At 39.7% G+C, this 19,892-nt stretch overlaps 1 protein-coding gene across 4 annotated transcripts in view; it reads right to left on the bottom strand.

Annotated features, from left to right (window-relative positions):
• Positions 1–19,892, bottom strand: part of Ube2q2 (ubiquitin-conjugating enzyme E2Q family member 2) — a 58,161-nt gene that overhangs the window by 13,922 nt on the left and 24,347 nt on the right. For all 4 annotated transcript variants that reach the window (NM_180600.3, NM_001346657.1, XM_030244003.1 and 1 more), the window contains 6 exons: positions 17,361–17,417; positions 12,995–13,135; positions 10,422–10,506; positions 8,644–8,704; positions 7,848–7,938; positions 1,708–1,766 (listed from right to left, as the gene is read on the bottom strand). In NM_180600.3, the coding sequence (NP_850931.2) occupies positions 1,708–1,766; positions 7,848–7,938; positions 8,644–8,704; positions 10,422–10,506; positions 12,995–13,135; positions 17,361–17,417 (494 nt within the window). The remainder of the gene's footprint in view (positions 1–1,707; positions 1,767–7,847; positions 7,939–8,643; positions 8,705–10,421; positions 10,507–12,994; positions 13,136–17,360; positions 17,418–19,892) is intronic.

Raw genomic sequence — 19,892 nt, 5'->3', positions numbered from 1 at the left:
TGTGTGCCCTCTGAGTGTGTGATTTCCCACTCAGCCTAACAGCATTTGTGATCAGCGTTGTAACTGTTTGCCAAAAGCAGAAGCAAGATGTCTAAGGGATCACTTCAGCCTTGCTGAGGATCGCTCAAGATTTTGGGTTTCTGAAAGAGCAACATTTCCCAAACAGTAAACCAGAGGATGCCATCTTCTGAGATGCCAACAGGCCACAAAAAATTAGAAGTTATTAAGTGATTTGTGGAAAACAGAATAGGAGCTGTTATTTAGTGACTTTGTGGGGGGGAAAAATTCACACCAAGTCTTCAACAAGTCCCTTTGGAATGAGTATCATTGAGCTTGATGTTCATAAGGCCTAATATACCACATAACTTTCTGGAAGATGTAACAAAGGAGCAGGCTGCAGGGACCACCTAAGTCATCTGTTAAAGAAGTACTCCGTGATAGTACTGTAGACATCTAAATGGCTCAACACGTCACAAACACAGGCCTGTTCCTGCTGGGCTTTACAGACACATGGCCAGTTGTGCCATACTCTACTTCCCAACATCAGGCCACACATATTCTCACTATATTGAGAAATTTTACCAGGTTGTGATCTCAAAAACAAAAACAAAAAATTATAGTTATATTTGTTTTGTACATCTATATATTAAAAGAGACTATTTCTGAGAAGATCTAAAGTCTTTCTTTAGGAGTCACTACTACTGTCTCAAATACATGAATTATCAGCTTATGGGCAATGTTTTTAGATTTTATTATTACAGTAGAACTCATCTCACAAAATAGAATTAGCTGAGGATTTGAGAACTCTTAAAAGATTTTTTTTTTTTCCATTTATGTGTGTGCCTGCAGAGGCCGGAAGGGGGATTAAACCCCTTGGAGCTGAAATACTGGGTAGCCGTAAGTCACTTCACATGGGTGCTAGAAACTGACTTTGAGTCCTTTGCAAGAGAAACAACTACTCTAAGCAACGGAGCCATCGCCCCTGCTCCCCTACAAGTAGTTTAGTGAAGCCCATATGGGGGATTGTATAATATATCATAATTAACTTGATCTTTGTCATGCCTCCCATAGCTTCATAACTACAAAAAGAAGCAGGACAAAATTCAGTACGGATGTATGACAATCACCAGTCAATTGTATTAAGTAACTATTTATGCAGAGATGAGCTCCACAGCTGCCTCGGGTTACCGGATTATCACTGTGACCACACTCAGCATCACAGGCCTGTGAGAACCACAGTAACGGAAACTTTCCTGAAATCCTCAAGCGTGGTTTATATTTGAAAAACATTTTTAAAGACAGTATTTTGATAGCTACTGACCATATTACCTAACATCCAGATACAGATTTGGAAGGATCTCTCTAGCTGGCCTGGAACTCACAATCCTGCATCAGTTTCTGACAGACTGAGATTACAGGCAGGTACACTCAGCTGAAACTCATCTCTAAAGAGTCAACACATATAAATAAACTCCATTAGGATGTCTGCTTATAAGTAAGTAATTTGTACCTGTGGTTGTGAATGTGGACCCCAAACTATCAGTTTCAGTTGAGAACTTCTCAGAAAGGTAAGTTCTCAAGCCCCTTCAACCTACCTGACACAAAATCCTGTGTCAAGTCCAGCAATCCTGACCTCCCAGGCTCCAGACAGTTCTGCAAAGGACTCTGACACATACTATCACAAAAAAAGTAAATATGTAAACTTACCCTCCTGAGAGAACAGGTAACACCACTCTAACAAACGGAGGATCAAATGGAAAATTATCCTAAAAAAAGTAAGTTTAATCAATTTTAAGAACATTATTTTTAATTTTGCATTATCTAGAAGGTTTTCAAATAATCAATAAAGAAATGTATCCTCTTTTATTACCTAGTCATGAAAGTGAAATTAGTATCAAAGGACAGATGAGAAACAAGCAACAGCAGCAAAGCCATCAAATAAGGGACAGAACAGCGCAGAGCTGCACTCACTCACTCACACCATACACTGAGCAGCATGGTGTGGTCAAGCCTGGGAGAGGCCTTTTCTTTCCACTATAGAAGAGGAATGGAAGAGGTTAGCAAACAACAGAATGCAGACTTGCAGCCAGGGAGGCAAAAGCTGGAGCTGCAGCACAGCAGAGGCCACATCCTGGGGCCTTCCGCACGTCAGGATGGGCCACGGGGGACCAACGGCCAACTACCCTTGTAGGGAGTCAAGTCTGGCTCTCAGAAATCTCCATCACTGACTGCCTAGGTATCCCCAGTCTGTGGCCCTGGCAGGGCAAATGCTAATCCCTTCCACAATACTGAAACCCTCCTCTGCAGCCTTTCACACATAATGTCCATCAATGCTAAGACTTAGATGTAAGCCCAACAGGACAACCACAATGAGACAGAGTCAACAGGTGCATGTTGCAAAACTGCTGAACATCTGGAAGGAAGAGAAGATGAAACCAAACCACAGCAGAACTGTATATCATTACAACAGAACCCATAAAGATTCTGATCTGGAGCCACAGCAGCAGGAACTAAACCCAATGGGCAACTGAGACTATGTCAACAAACTGCAGTACAGAGATTCAATAAATAGGAAAATAAATAACAAACAACCAGAATGAATTTGGGAAAGACCCCAAAAGGTACAAGAGGTAGAAAATGCAGAAAATAATGACACAATCTTTATCACACATGTCTGAGTCTTAGAAGAGAGAAGAGGGCAAGAAAAATGGATGAGAATTCTCCAAAGACTTCTCAATGCTTGACCACTGTAAGCACTTTCAGGAAAGTCTAGAATCTTCAATGCTAAGAAAGATATCTGTCTTCAAGGAGCTGAAAGGAGTTGACAACTTGCAAACCTAAAGATCTATATTCCTCAAAAATGCAATTACGGCCAGGCAGAGCAGTGTACACCTGCAACCCCAGCAGCCAGGAAGCAGGACCAGAGGGTAACAAGCTTGAGACCAGCCTGTGATTCAGAACAAGACCTTGTCTCAAAGAAAAAGAAATAAAGCAGAAATAAAATATGCATTTTCCCATCTGCAAAGCCATACTAAAAAGAAAACTTAACAATAGTTTGGCAGAAAAAAAAAAAAAGATAATGCTAGCTATAACCTGAGAGAATAAGTTTGGCTGGTCTCAGAGTCCAAGTAAAGACTGTAAGTGCATGTACTGAGAACCTAAGGCGGTGGATCTCAACCCAGCTCACATAACAGATAACATGCATATCAGATATTTACATTATGTTTCATAACTTGGCAAAATTAGTTATGAAGTAACAACAAAAATAATTTTATGGTTGAAGGTCACCACAACATGAGAAACTGTATTAAAAGGTCACAGTATTAGGTAGTTTGAGAAGTACTGCTAAAGGCTATGACATTACAAAGGCAAAAAATGAATATTGGACTTTGACAATTCAAAGATATATAGAGCATGAGTAAGAGAACATATACCTACTAAGTTAAAAGGCAGGAAATGGGAGTCCTAAGAAAATCCAATAGGAAACAGGATGGGGGAAGAGAGATAGAACACAAAAAGACAAGTAGAAAGATCACCTATACTATGGTAAGCAACAATAGTAACATTCAATACAATGGGTAAGCTGCTTCAAAAAGTCAGAGGTGGTGCTGAGGAGATGGCTGTGCAAGCAGAATGACCTGAGCTCCAGCCTCGGAACCAAAGACGACAGTCAGGTTTGCTGGCACAGGCCTGTGTTTCCAGCACTGAGGACACGTGGACGGGAGGGTCTCTTGAGCTCACTGGCCAGCCAGTCTAGACACCCTGGAGAACTCCAGGTTAGTCAGAGACCCTGCCTCACTCCAGCCCTAAAAAGGTGAGAGTCATCCGATGTCACACAGACAGAAACTAAAGCAGGCAAGAGTGTTAGACATTAGTTCCCTGATGGCCAGGTAAGGAAAGCTGCTTCTAACTTCCTACAGCAGCTGGAGGGGGAAAGGCTTCCTGCTCCTGATGATGGCAGGCCAAGAGAGTCTAACAAAAATTATGTCCAATTTTTATGTTCAAACAACATGAAGTAATGGTTTTTAAAAACTCATTTTGAGGCAAGATAGAACTAAACATGTCGCATCCAATTACTTCCAAGAAAACAAGTGGAAAATGACTAGCACACTCTCCAGCCCTCCTAGCGAAGGATGGGTTTGTCCAGTGCGACATTTCTACTGCAAGTTAGAAAATGAAAACACCTGTCCATACAAGATGCCAACTCAGTGACACTTTCATCTACTTTTAAATCTATCTATAATTTAATAGTATAATAAAAGCATGGATACAAAGCTTGGTAGAGCAAAATTATTATTAAAATAGGTCTTTATTTAAATATATGATCCCAAATGAACTATAAAACCTCTTTTGACTGATTGAGAACTACCTTCAGTTTCAGAAATTCCAGAAAGTAATTCTACTTCAGAGCCTAGAGGCTTCTCCATAAGCTGTGCCCTGGGATTCAACTAATAAAGCTTTTTACAAATTCTAAGAAGAAAATATTCTTTAATGTTGTACTGGCTAGTTTTGTGTCAACTTGACACAGCTGGAGTTACCACAGAGAAAGGAGCTTCAGTTGAGGAAATGCCTCCATGAGATACAACTGTAAGGCATTTTCTCAATTAGTGATCAAGGGGGAAAGACCCCTTGTGGGTGGGACCATCTCTGGGCTGTCTGTCTTGGATTCTATAAGAGAGCAGGCTGAGCAAGCCAGAGGAGGCAAGCTAGTAAAGAACATCCCTCCATGGCCTCTGCATCAGCTCCTGCTTCCTGACCTGCCTGAGTTCCAGTCCTGACTTCCTTTGGTGATGAACAGCAGCATGGAAGTGTAAGCCGAATAAACCCTTTCCTCCCCAGCTTGCTTCTTGGTCATGATGTTTGTGCAGAAATAGAGACCCTGACTAAGACAAATTGGTACCAGCAGAGTGGGGTATTCCTGTGACAACCTGACCATGTTTTGGGGAGAACTGTGGAAGGACTTTGGAACTTTGGGCTTGAAGATCCATTCATTGTTAAGAGCTCTGTCAGATGTTGTGTAGGAGCTTGGAAGATAATGTTGAGAACAGTGCAGAAGATGGAGATCTGGTTTGTGAAATTTCAGAGGGAAAATTAAAGACTCTTTTCAGGGACATTGCTGCTTTGATTGTGAAGATTCTGTGGTTCTGGTTAGCTGGGGCTGAAGAGTCAGCCGTGATTAACAAGATACCAGAACTACTAAAGCAAAAACTTGGCATTACTGGGACTATTGATGCTGGTTAGCTGGAGCTAAGAAATTAGCGGTGATTAAGAAGAGACCAGCATCATTGAGGTGACATCTTCTGGGAAGTGTTTTCTGAAAGCACAAAGAGGCTGTGTTCCAGATATGGCCAAGGTTGTACTCCTGCTCCAACGGGACTTGGTAATATGTAAGGGTCACCCAGGTGGTACTGGTTTTGAAGGCATGAAGGGGTCACAAAGAACAGCTGAGGCTTGGCACGGTGAGAGGTCATGGAAGGCCATTGATGAAGGTGCAGCCGCAGTTGCAATTGAAGGCCCAGGACTGAAGGGGTCATGCAGTGTTTTGAAGATGCCAGTACCATGAGATGACCACCAAGAGCAGCAGCAGCAGTGGAGTACAGGCATCTGGAGCCTAGAGGACGACGCGTGTGGTACAAAGGGCATGGCTGGAGAAGTGACCCAAGCCCTTGGAGGAGCCCAGAAGATTGTGAGTTGGATCCCAGACACTGGAAGGTTGGACATTGATTTTTGCTTTTGATTGTGACTGTGCCCTGATATTTTCCCTCTTGAAGGAAGAAACTATTTTAGTGGAGCCCACAGTTAAGAGACTTTTCATTGTAAAAAGACTTTGGATTTTAAAAGAGATGAATATTTTAAAGAGATTGAAATTTTAAGAATATGTAAAGACTGTGGGATGTTTAAAGTTATTTAGACCTTGGGGATGAATAAGAATGTAAGGGTTGAGGCTTACTAGTGATGTGTTTGTGTGTCAAGTTGACAAGGGGTCAATTATACTGGCTAGTTTTGTGTCAACTTGACACAGCTGGAGTTACCACAGAGAAAGGAGCTTCAGTTGAGGAAATGCCTCCATGAGATACAACTGTAAGGCATTTTCTCAATTAGTGATCAAGGGGGAAGGGCCCCTTGTGGGTGGGACCATCTCTGGGCTGGCTGTCTTGGATTCTATAAGAGAGCAGGCTGAGCAAGCCAGAGGAGGCAAGCTAGTAAGGAACATCCCTTCATGGCCTCGGCATCAGCTCCTGCTTTCTGACCTGCCTGAGTTCCAGTCCTGACTTCCTTTGGTGATGAACAGCAGCATGGAAGTGTAAGCCGAATAAACCCTTTCCTCCCCAGCTTGCTTCTTGGTCATGATGTTTGTGCAGGACTAGAGACCCTGACTAAGACAAATGTCTATGTTTTCTTCCTTTCAAACATCTTATATCCACCTGTGCCACCTGTAGCACCAAAGCCATATATACAAGCTCTGCATCATTTCTTTGCAAGATTAAGTAAAAGCCTCCAACTAGTCAGCCAGAGATCAACTATGTACTATCAACCAGTGCCAACGAAAGGGAGCTAACTGTTTAAAACAAAACAAGAAGCCGAACAGACCAACTATGCCCTCAAATAAAAACCCCCTATGGCTGGTTTACAGCACAAAGAGCACATCCCAGAGCCTGTAAGACTTTTCAGTATGTTCTTGAAAAGCCCTTTTACCCCAGAGAGGACTGTAAATCCAAGCCCTTAAATAGCACGAGGATATCAAAGTCACTCTGATAAACTACTGTCTGTGGACAGACACTGCCCTAATCTCCTCCTCAGCTCACCACAGCAGCCCTGGCCACTTCAACAGAAAGCCTCAAAGCACCTCAATCTAGTTGAGATGTCCAATCGTTAGATCTTACCATATTATATACATTAAATCACTAACATTTTATCTAGAGCCCATTGCTATTCTTTTTTAACCTTTATTTTTAACAGCTTCAAATTACTAAGTAATTCCAAAAGGGACATAAATATACAGGGAAACTTTAGCAATTATTGTAAACAGGATACCCACGTGACTAACAGGAAGCCTACAGATGTCTCTGTCTACTCAGTAACTCTTTATGGTGATCACACCTTCGCTTCTGGTCCTGTTGCCCAGGTATGAACACTGACTTCATGCTTTTGAGCTTTCTTTTCTCACTGTTTCGTACCTAAAAAGTCTACCTAGAAATGTTTTTTCTAGTTTTAGCAGGGTTCCCGGCCCCATTGAATTTTAGTACAAGAGAAGTTTTTGTGGCTAAAGACCATTAAAACACCTAAGAATGTTTCATTTACAGGACCAAATTTCCCTTGCCTGCACTCAAAACGCATGCCCTATACAAAACTAATTTTACAATTTTTGAATTCTATATAAATGGAACTACACAAAATGGCTAAAAGTCTAAGTCTAATTTCTTCTACTTATATATACTATATAGAAGACTGACCTATCTTGTCAATATCTCTTATGGATGCCACATTCTCCAATTTACTATAACTGGATTGTTTTGGTTGTGGTTATGACAAACCATGCTTCTCTACACATTCTTGTGTGTTTCCAGGTGTCTAAGCATTCATCTTTTGTGGAGTATACACCTCAACAACTCCTTAACTAGCCAAACTCAGTATCAACATTTAATTCCAACACTTGGGAGTTGGAGGGAAGTAGGCAGATCTGTGAGTCTGAGACTACACAATGAAATCCTGTCTCAAAAAAAAAGAAAAGGAAAGGAAAAAAAAAAAAATCCTGAACTCAAATCCTACCAAATTGTTCTCCAAGGCAGCTGAGTCACTTACATACTCCCATTAGAAGGACATGAATCCCATTACAATATTCTTACCTTAAAAGAGAAGTTAAGCAAAATATATTCTATGCCTTCTTTTTCTTTTAAGATCTGAAGATCACTGTGCAAAGGACTATCAGAGTCAACCCTAAGAATAACAAAACAAAAGCCAGTTCAAACAAGATTAGAGAAACCTTTCTTACTAAGCTCCAACTGAACCAGTCCAAAAGGGGCAACAGAGCCTCCAAGGTAAGTTCTAAACAGAAGTTCTAAAGTGTGCCACAGTCCGGGGTGGGGTGGGTGGGGGGTGTCACTATGGGCTCTCTAGCTCCTTGGGAACAAAGGAAATCTGAAATTAATGGTCATTCCAAAGAACAACAGTTAGATACACATAACTTTTCAAACAACTGAAAAACATTTTGATGCTTTCCTTTCCTAAAATTATATTTTTAACCAAGAAGTTTAAGAAAAGAAATTTACCGCCAATAATACCACCAAAAGTAAATCACTATAAAAACATTTTTTCTATAATTCTTCTATATGTACTATCTAAATCTCCTTATTTCAAACATAAACAGGATCACAGGCTCATGCTATCTGAATACATTTTGTTTGTAAACTGTCACACTCTCATAAGCGTGCCAAACACTTCCTGCCTATCCACTCCTCCCCGTTGTCTGACTCTCCCCATTGAGGCTCAGAATGAGCTCTCTATGGTAACTTAACAACTTCTCCAGCAGTGCTGCCCAGGCACATGCAGAATATAAAACTATGAGACTGATAAGGCAAAAAAGGAAAGAGAACCCAACATTTCATTGTAAAAAACAGGGTAGCTAGCACAGAAGGTACTTACTTGTGTAGTTTGACATGCCAGTCATATAAGCTGTCATTTATTAGCTCCACTGAATAAATCCCTATGGAGACATAGGGCACACTGGTTACTCTTCATTTCCATTACTCTGGTGTAAGCTAACTCTAAATATACTAAACAGTCAATAACAGCAAATTTTCACTATCAAAATAACTAAAGCTATCAACTAAAAGATACTTAAATGAATTTTAAAAAACTGTTTAGTACTCACTTTCACTGAAAAACAAACATTATGCAAGTAACAGTTCAATGTATATAGACACTTCTAAGAAAATATCCTTCTATATATATTACTTTAAGCTTCACTTTATGAGACATCTTTTTTCTACTGTCCCCATTTTTAGAGCATGCATGTAAATTTATTCTTTTTAGTATTTGTACTATATTATGTATGTGTCTGTGTCGATGTATATATACCACCTGTGTATGTGCCTATGGAGGCCGTAGGGTATCAGATACCCTAGACTGGGAGTTAGAGGCAGCTGTGAGCCGCTTGACACGAGGTCTGGAAACTGGCCTTGTATCCTCTCCAAAAGCACAAAGTGCTCTTAACTACTCTCCAGCTCTTAATATTAATCTTTTAAACAACTCTATATTATTCTTTTTAATAAATTATTCCTAAATTGGTATTTTTATTAACACTACAGCAGTGTATTTTTCCTCAGGCTCTACAATACACAAATCTTACTATCTGTTTAAAAAAAATTCCTGCTTTTGAGGATTGAATCCCAGGGCCCCATGTCAAGTAGGCAGAACACTGGGCAAGTATTCTACCCAAGAGCTACAGCTACAGTCTTGAAAAATAATTTTTTTTCATGGAATTGTGAAATGAATGAAATCTACCAATTTTAAAAAGAATACCACCTCTATTGTAAGTTCTGTTTCAAAATAAGAAAACTATGAAAATAAATCCAGCAAGTTTTCCTTGTACAACAAAATATATTAATCTTACTTTTAAAAGTAGTACTACTCATGCTTTTGCCAGAAAATAAAAATCATATATTATATCTTTATCAGAAAAAAGGGCAAAAAAAAGTTATGTAATTTTTTAAAAAGATTTATTTATTTTATGTATATGAGTACACTGTCACTCTCTTCAGACACACCAGAAGAGGGCATCAGTTCCCATTACAGATGGCTGTAAGCCACCATGTGGTTGCTGGGAATTGAACTCAAGACCTCTGTGGAAGAGTAGTCAGTGCTCTTAACTACTAAGTCATCCCTCCAGCCCCTGTAATTTTTGTTTGTTTGTTTGTTTGTTTGTTTGTTTGTTTGTTTTTTAAATACAAAAGATAAGTCACTGAGCAGTGGTGATACACATCTTTAATTCCAGCACTTGGGAGGCAAAGGCAGGTGGATCTCTGAGTCCAAGGCCAGCCTGAGTTTGAGGCCAGAATAAGTTCTAGGGCAGCCAGGGATACACAGAAAAACCCTGTCTAAAAAAGCAAAAATACAAACAAAAAGATAAACTCATTTTATCTCTTTTATCTTTTAGAATTTCGTTAAACCTGAGTTTCACATCTCTAAAATAACATTAATAAAAATTTCCAACTCTGTCTACCTACATTACAGTAAATGACACAAAGTTGGTGTGGTGGCCCCACATTATCTAACCCCATCATGACCAAACAGAAAAATAGTGAGTTCAAAAACAGTTTGCGCTAAATGGTCCCCCCATCACTCCCCAAAAGGAAAGCAAAGCAAAAGAGAAACAACATTCCATGTAAAGAAGCAAATGGCCAGCAGAGCCAGGGCCTCACCTGCCTTGTAGCTCTGTGATCTGTAGACGTCCCTGAGCTCCTTCATCAGTCTGTCTGATGCTTGTACTGACCCAGACACTGCACCCTGAAACAATTAATAATTAAAGGCTTAAGGTATCAAAGCCTGATGTAAAATTTTACAGTAACATTGTAAAAATGACTACCACTCAGTATTAAGAAATCAAGAAGTGCAATTAAAGGACTATGAAATGTTAAGAAAAACAGAAAACTGAAGACATGTGTTGCTTGTTTCTATCCTGAGGGGAGGCCTCATAGTATGCCCAGAACACCATGGACTCTGACAGTTTAGAGTTCAGTATGAGTCTATTCCAAACTACAACTTCTAAAAATGCTACAAGACCCTCACTATAACATTTTAGCATTAACTTCAGCACAAGTTGTCCTCTGACCTCCACAGGTGTGCTGTGACAAGCACCCTCTCCTCCATACACATGCATACAAAATAAGAGTATTTTTTCTTAAAAATCAAAGTTTGAAGGTTGTACTACTCTGAGTTTAAAGGTTTTTAAAGATCTATTTCCTAGCTGTGCAACCTAGTCAGATTTTTTAATGTATGTATATATATATATATATATATGTGTGTGTGTGTGTGTGTGTGTGTGTGTGTGTGTGTGTGTGTGTGTGTGGTATACATGTGTATTTGCATATCTGTAGACTCACTCATGTACCCACACATGTACAGGCCCAAGGCTGATGTGGGCAGTAGATCATCATCTTTGGTTGCTTTCCACCTTATTCACTGAATAACAGTTTAGTTTAATTAGCCAGCTTGCTCAGGGGATCCTGTCTCCTCCTCCTGAGCAGTGGAAGTATAGGCTGGCCAGCACAAACGCTCAGCATTTATGTGGGGTCTAGAGATTCAAATACCAGTCCTAACGCTTGTGCTTGAGAGGCAACCACTTTAGCCACTGTACCATCTCACAGCCCTTAAACTGGGTTTTTAAGAGCCCTAGTTTTTGTATCTATAAGATATGAAGAATGTCTATTTCCCACAATGGCATAAAGATTCTATGAAGATGAAATGGGAAGGTAATATAAAGTACTTAGCCTTATTCTATGTCAGAGTATCCAATAGCTTGCAGATGTTCTAACTATAACCATACAAACTGAAGTCCATCATCAGACACAGCAAATAAAGTATTAATTCAGGTGCTACAAAACTTACTTTAATAATCAAGATATGGGCTTGGTTAAAGTTCTCTGCAACAAAAGACTTGCCAATTAAAATAGTGTATTAAATATGATTGAAGGAAGGAAAAGAATTTACTTGTTATAATTCATTCTTGACATTAACTTGTATAACAATCCATTCACTGTGTTTGCCTAAAACAAAGCAGCTGGCCCTGACTTTATAGAGCTTAATAAGCTGCTCTAAAACAAGGTAGGAAGTGTCAGACAACCAGACTGCCAATGCATATTGGCATTGACATACCCTACCAACCCATTTTCATTTTTCACAAGACTTCCAAAAGGTATATACTGTCTGACTACATTTTAAAGTTGAACAATCCAAAGCCACACATGCATGTTTTTCACTAAACTATGCATCTTATATTGCCATGTTTCTTCTCATAAATAGTATGTTAAATCATCTAGCATGGTAGGTAGTACACACCTTTAATCCTAGAACTTAGGCGACAGAGGCAGGCAGATTTCTGAATTGAATGGCAGCCTAGTCTACACAGAGTTCCAGGCTAGCCATAGCTACATAGTTCAGACTCTGTTGGGGGTAAGGAGCAGGGATGAGTCAACCTAAAGAGAAAAGTTACTTTTGAGTTGGTTAGGGTGCAAAAGACAGAGGTCGGGTTTAAGGGAGAGCAGAGGCAGAGTAATAGTTTGCAGGGGCTGAATCTGAACACAACAGAACCTATGGTACGGGAGTAAGTACAGCAGCAACAGGATGAAGGAGAGAGAGGTCCTTCTACTCCTTTCTGTTGCTGTGATTAAAAACACCCTGACAAAAAACCAACTTAGGGAAAGAATAGGGTTTGTTTCAATCTACAATACCAGGTTACAGTCCATCACTACAGAAAAGTCAAAGAAATAACTTCAAATAGATAGTCATACCACATCCACAGACAACGGCAGAGACAAATGAACATGTACAATCCTACCCACTTGCTTGACTGCAGTTCAGCTTTTGTCTTCTTTACAGAATTCAAGACTCTTTACCTAGCAAATGGTGTCACCCACAGTGGGCTGAGTCTTCCTGCATCAGTTAAGTAAGTAAGACAGTTCCTTGACAGACATGCCCACAGGCCAATGCAATGTAGATGATCCCTCTTCCCATGATAATTCTAAGGTTATGACAAGTTGACAATTACAACTAACCAACACAGGATTCTTATACAGAGACAGCAGTTTGTTTTCAAGATGTGAAGAACAGATGAACAGGGTAGAAAGTGGCTGTCAACAATCAGGAGAAGCAGCGTAGGTCAACAAATGACCAAATCCATTACTAAGTCAAGGATGGAAAGGGAGCTGAGATTGGTATCTCGATCTGTAATTATGTAATCACGAAATTCAGGTTCTAGATACTTACTCACACTTACATTTAAATGGTCTTGCCTTTGAGTCTTCCTGATTTTCTCTAATATTGCCAAATTTTCTTTTTCAATCCCTTCATCCTCTGACTTTTTCCCATTAATAGGTTCTTCTTCCTTCATCTCATAGTGATCCAAGTCTTCTATATCCTACAAAGAGAATAAAAGGCTTATTAATGCTTCTCTTCTTCACTGGTTTCTAGTCAGAAAAAAAAATTGAATAAAATTTTAAAAGCACAAGCAAGAAAGGATGCATCCATTCTAGGAGGAAGAGGAGGAGGAGGAAAGCCCCAGACTCCACTCACAAGGTTTTCTCCTTTAATACCTTATGTTCTGTGGAAAGCAGATCCCACAGCCTCATTAAGTTGTGACTATTATCAAATCTGCCACCTTTAAAAATCTCCAATTATGAGGAACTTTTCAAACAATTTAGTGACCCTTTAATTACTCATACTTTGTTCTAGAAACCTGACCTTACAGTTTTTGGGTTTTGTTTTTTTGTTGTTTGTTTGTTTGTTTCAAGACAGGGTTTCTCTGTGTAGCCCTGGCTGTCCTGGAACTCACTCTGTAGACCAGGCTGGCCTCTAACTCAGAAATTCGTTTACCTCTGCCTCCCAAGTGCTGGGATTAAAGGCGTGCACCACCACTGCCCAGCTAGAGTTTTATTCTAAGAAATATGAACAATAATTTAGGCATAATTATACCCATCTCGTTCTGATAAGTACAAAAAAAATCTACAGATACAAAAACCAATTAATTCAAAGGATCATCCATTATGGGGTCATTAGGATACTAAATCACCTTTTTTTTTTGAGACAAGGTTTTATGTAGCCATGGGCTGGCTCAAATGCCCTATGTAGCTGAAGATAATCCTGATGTTCTGATACTCCTACTGAATAGCTCTTGTGCTAGGATTCTAAGTAAGTGCCACATGCTCACTTCTGTGTGGTGCTTGGGGGTCAAGGCCAGGACCTTGTGCGTGCTTAGGCAAGCACATTACCAATCAAGCTACACACAGCCAGCATAATTTTTTTCTATCAATAAAAACCCTGAAATGAAAACAAGGAAATACAGAATCTCCATGCTCTCAGAATAAGAACCGAAACGCAAAGTGCTAATTTTTTGAGATTTTTTTTAAAAACAACTTTAGGGCAGTTTTTAGAAAAAGAATTTGAAAAACACCTGCAGACCATCTTTTGCAGACCATTCTCTTTCCTGTATCATTTGTTCTTACACACACACAAATCTATGCCCAAGCTATCTGGTACTGGCTTTTCCAAGTATCTTAGTACTGCTTTAAGTTTCAATTAGCAAGATCTCTGAAGGAGTTACCCACTACCTCCACTTTCCATGCAATCTGAATTGAAGGACAATGACTACCTTCAATACAAAACCAACTCAGCAGGTCTCCTTTCACAAATTACACTGTGTTCTTAGCCAGATTCTACACAGGGCTTCATGTTATGAAGACTTCTCTCCTGTCCTGTATTTGTTTTCTTCAGAATTTCAATAACGTCTCCTTAACCTGTATCTCCTCCTCCAACCTCAAGTCATCTCCATCCACACACTTTACCTGCACTTTAGTCAGCAAATCCTGAATGTACCTCATCTTCCGAAAACAATATCCACAGCAAACCATTTTCTGCTTATATGACCAACAACCTTATCCAACAAGCATGTTGTCTCTAACTCTGCTTTTCCCTTCCAGTGTATTCTAGGAGCCTCCTCTCCTCTGCTTAAGTGCCTGAAGCACACTACACTCAGGCCGGTCAGCCACGCTAGTTCTAGTAAAATTGCAGAGTCTTCTGTGTTACTTCCCTAAGTATCACTGCCCCTTGTCAATCTCATGAGAAGTAAAAGAAAAGCAGAGAAACTGAACACAAAGTCTGTTTCACTGCAGCCAGGCTGGGGAAGCTTAATCTTCTCATGCAATTTGTTCCTCCTAAATTAAACTTCATGAAAACCGTAAAGCATACAGCCCATCCACCGAAGTCGCTCCGATTAAAGAATTTTAAGAGTTATTCTACTCCTGGACACAAAACAAATGACTCCTTTTGCTTTGACCCATTCTCAAAGTACATTTTAAACAGATTTTTTTTTCAAACAAAATAAGGTAAAAGTCTGAATATAATTATAAGATTCAAAACAAAAAACAATTTTCTTAAAGCTAAAGATCATGAAATTCTTATGCATTTTATCTGGTCAATGGAGCTTTGGATCTTTATTTCAAAACCTGAATTTAAATTCAAATGTTCAAAAGCCTAAAGATCTATTGGTAACTGACAATTATCTTAATGCCTTGGAAAGTTGCTACAAAACTTGTTATTTAAATGTTCCCCTCCAAAAATCAGGTATGGTGTTATGATAGTATTAAGACAAGGACCATCCCTATTGCTAATGTCACCACTCTTAAGACAGGACTCTGATGATCTGAGCTGGATCTGTCCTGAAGGCTTCTGTCCTGTCCAGCTCCACAGCTGCAGTTAAATAATATGCAAGCTGCTAAGGAAGGGAGCAGTCCCCCCAGGGGTAACACTTATGAACCGCCATTTTCATCATGGCAGATATGCATCAAGGGGCAGGAGGTGGCACTCAGATGTTGGTGGCAGCAACAGCAGTCTAATTGGACTAAAGACCCACTCAACAGGAGGGGAGTCATGCCTGGTACCGGGAGACTTGGCAGCTCTCCTAGAACTAGTGAGGGCATGCACTTTTTAGAAAAATTTAGGAAAAAATAGCCTCTCCCAGGGATGAGCCAGCTTCCTTATCGATTGCAGAATGGTCAGGCTTGAAACCAAATACAAAAGCAAAACCAGACACAGCAGGTTATGTGTACACAGACACACACACTCACTTGTTCATTCATATTTAACATACATAACAATGAAGAAAAAGAGGCTATCAACTTGGGAGTCGAGGGACATGGGAAGGGTTCAAGGGAAGGTAGCTGGGAAGAGTAAGGAAAAGGAAAGTGATATCATTCTATTTCAATTAAAAAATTAAAGTATAAAAATTAAAAATATTAAAAGGCATTGGTGGCTCATGCCTGTAATCTCCAGTACTCAAGAGGCAGGTGGATTTCTGAGTTTGAGGCCAGCCTGGTCTATAGAGCAACCTTGCAGGACAGCCAGAGCTACACAAAGGAAATCCTATCTTAAACAAAACAAAAAAGATTTTTAAAAAATAGGGCCTTTAACAGATGATTAAGCATGAGCCTTCCTTCCTTGATCATGGAATTAAGCCCTTTATAAAGGAAGCGCAAAAGGTTATATGCCTAAGTTCTCCTGTCCTTTCCCTTTCTATTCTTTGAGGTCACAGCATGAAAATCCTCACAAGATACCCGATTCTAAACTTCTTAGCTCTCAAAACTATACCAATATAAATGACCTAGTCCTGGGTATTCTAATTCTAGCAGCACAAAGCAGACTAACAGAAAGCCCTTAGATGTTTTTTCAATAAGAGATAATGTCTTCTAGCAAGCAGTCCAGTCCCTGTGATGCCCTCAAACTTACCTTTCATTCAAACATAATTCTGTGTCTGTCTGTCTGTCTGTCTGTCTGCCTGCCTATGTTAGGTTCATGTGTGTATGGACAACAAATGAGTCTTCCTCAGTCACTACCTTATTTTTTTCAAACAGGATCTCTTTCTGAACCTAGGTCTAGCTGCCTGGCTCTAACTAAGAGTCACAGGAACCCTTCTGTCTCTACCTCCCCAGAGCTGGAGTTACAGATGTAAGTTGCAGCACTTGATTCTTTCTTTCTTTCTAATCATGAGTGCTAGAGATCTGAACTCATGTACCCGTACTTGCATAGCTAGCACTTTACCAACTGAGCCATCTCCCCAACTGTAAACACAAAACTTTAAACTTAGTAGTTTTTCCTAAAATTAACCAAATTATAAGCAAAATACTATTATTAAATGTAAACAATTTTTACTGCCCTCAAATAAAAAAAATTTGTTCAAAGGCATATTGTTAATTAGAAACAAAACCAGATTTTAGAAAGTATATCTCATTTGAAATACCAAATGTTTTTGTTATTCAACACTAATATTACTTCAAAAAGAAGATTAAAGGATTACTAAAATGATCAAATATTAAGGTATTCATGAGATGTGAACCAGTGAGATGGACCACTCAGCCAATAAAGGGAAGTTCCCCGGAGTCTAAGTCTAAGGCTTGAGTCCAATTCTTGAACCCATATGGCAGAAACACAGAATGGACTCTCAAATGTTGCCCTCTGACCTCTACATGCCACGAACACCTACACACACACACACACACACACACACACACACACACACACAAACAAATAAAATTAAAAGGAGAAAACACCATTAGATATTCATGAAGTACTATTCTTACATAAATACCTACTTCAGCCATCTCCTCCTCTTCCTCTTCTTCTGAAGTTACTTCTTCAGTTGTCCCATTCTGAAACAGAGAAAGACTGTGCCAACGCTATACAGAGCACATAGGAAAGCTGGCCACTATTAGTCACTGTCACTACAGTCCCATGAGCAGAGCTTATTAAATAATTTCAAGTCAATCCAATGTAGCAGATGCCTTAAGAACAAAGGGAATCAAATATAAAAGAAATTTAAAAACTAAAGATAACCTAATTTTAATTTTTTTACTTATATGTTCTACTCTAATAAATGATCCAAATTATTCTTTCCTTATCTACCCAATTAACACCCCCCTCCAAAAAACCATTGATTTTTCTATAAATTCATCTGCCTTGCATTTTAAATGGTGAGATGTTATAAAGAAGTAAGTACTTGAGAGTGACTGAGAGCCAGTCTATCTGCTGTGAAGCACCTCTCCTAAGGCAGGGCTTGCTACTCATCCACACAGCAGTCACGTGGGATTTTACAGTCGCACATGAAGTCTCTTGCCAGAGCAAAGTTTGCCATCTCTCAATATGGGAAATATATCTGTATTCATAAAGGTAGGTTTAGTTTGGGACCCAGAATATCTAAAACATCAAGAAACTAGGACTCAGAGATCAAATCAGAACACCAGGATCTTAGGAGTCTCAAGGCCTGTTTTTAGATGCTCTGAGAGCACAAGTCTTAATAACAAAACAAAACAAAACACCCTCATTAATTCATTATCATTAACTCTTCAAAATCAGTGAGCTGGAAAAATCTGTCAGGTACATGTAAGCTCAGACTCGTTCTAAAATCTGCATCTCTCTAATCACTTATTCCTTTCCTGGGACAAAATAAGAAAAGCAAGCAGTTCCCAAAATTATTGTAGTTTACCCTTTTCTGTATTTCTAAACCAGATTATTTTTGGTATCTTTTCAAAAATAGAAATAACACAGCTACCAAGCAGTCCCAAGGTCCCAAACACAAGTCTGCACCAAGGGTAAAAAGCATTGTTGAGATGCTAACTACCCCAGAGAATCTCTCTTCAAATGCATTTCAATGCAAGAGTTAGAGACTATTACAGAAAACCACAACCAATCAAAACACAAAGAATAAGTGGGCTGGTAGTGTCCAGCCCCAACTGATGTATCTAACAACACAACTCCTACATCTAAGGTTCAGGCTCATAGCAGAAGATGGGCCGTAAGATTTTAAGAGCCAGAGGAAGGAAGAGGAAGTCTGAAGTCTCACCATGATGGTTATCTAAATAAGATGTGAACAAGAATGACAACAATGAAATGCAAACACAGAGCGGGCTGTGCAACAGTCGGAGAAGAAATCCTCCTCATCGGAGAAGTAGTCCTCCCCAACGGAGGGCACACCAAGACCACACAGTTATATTACATGGACTGGGTGTGTGTGTGTGTGTGTGTGTATGTGTGTTTGTTAGACAAGTGAAGAAATAGAGGCCATGAATTTGAAAGATAGCAAGACAGGTACTTTGGAGGTGTTTGAAGGACAAGGCTAACAATATAATTATATTTTAATTTTTAAAAGTTAAGTTTTTTAAAAAGCATTTTAGGTGATTCTGACATGCAGCTCTAGCCTATGTCTGTGACCATCAGACTCGTCCCTGCCTAACATTTTATAAATGAGAAAGGTAAGCAATACCCTTCCCCAAAGGATAAGTAATTTGACAAAAACACAAAGCCAATTAGGCTCATGAAGTCCTAAGGCCTTCATTTTAACAAGCAAGGCTAGCTTCTTTTCAAAAGCTCATTGAAAGCAAGCACAGTGGCTCAGGCCTGTAATCCTAGCACTCAAGAGGCCTGCTGTGAGTTCAAGGTCAGCTAGCCCACATAGTGAGTTCTAGTCTAGGACAGCCTGAGCTGAGAATAGAAACCCTGTCTTAAAACCAAAACAGAGGTTGGGAGGAGAGGTGACGAACTTTGATAATAAATGACATTGCTACCTAGAAAAACAATTTACAGACCCACAACTATAGAAAAACAATATACAGACCCACAACTATAGCAGCGGCAGACAGAGCAGATGGATCCTATGGTTGCTAAAGTTTTAGATGTCCTGACTGAGAAAGCCACAGGAAAACAACTGAATGAACTGCTGGAAAGTTGCTCTAATTAAAGGACCATTCTATTCTATAGGAACCCTATCTACCCTGATGGGCAGTAGAACCAAAGAGAAAAGGAAAAACCTCTTTATTATAACTCAACCCAAGAATGAAATCTCCTAACACACTCTGAAGTTGGAAGCCGCACAAGCTCCACCCTCCAGCTTCAGCAGAACCCAGGTCTACATACTGGACAACAGAGACAAGCATCCTACAGAAATCTGTCAAAACTGGTACTGGCTGATACCATACCTCTCCTAGAAACAAGCAAATGACCAAGTACCATGAAGAAAACAGACCCTGAGGGTACCACACAGAAAAGCCACACACATGGCCTGAAGCACAACTAGTGAAGAAGACAGAGCTAAAATCTAACTGGAATCATTATGCCTGTTGAGAAGCTAC

The sequence above is a fragment of the Mus musculus genome, chromosome 9 (genome assembly GCF_000001635.26).
Source record: "Mus musculus strain C57BL/6J chromosome 9, GRCm38.p6 C57BL/6J".
Classification (NCBI taxonomy): domain Eukaryota; kingdom Metazoa; phylum Chordata; class Mammalia; order Rodentia; family Muridae; genus Mus; species Mus musculus.
The sequence above is the reverse complement of the archived record's forward strand: the minus strand, read 5'-3'. Positions and strand labels throughout refer to the sequence as shown.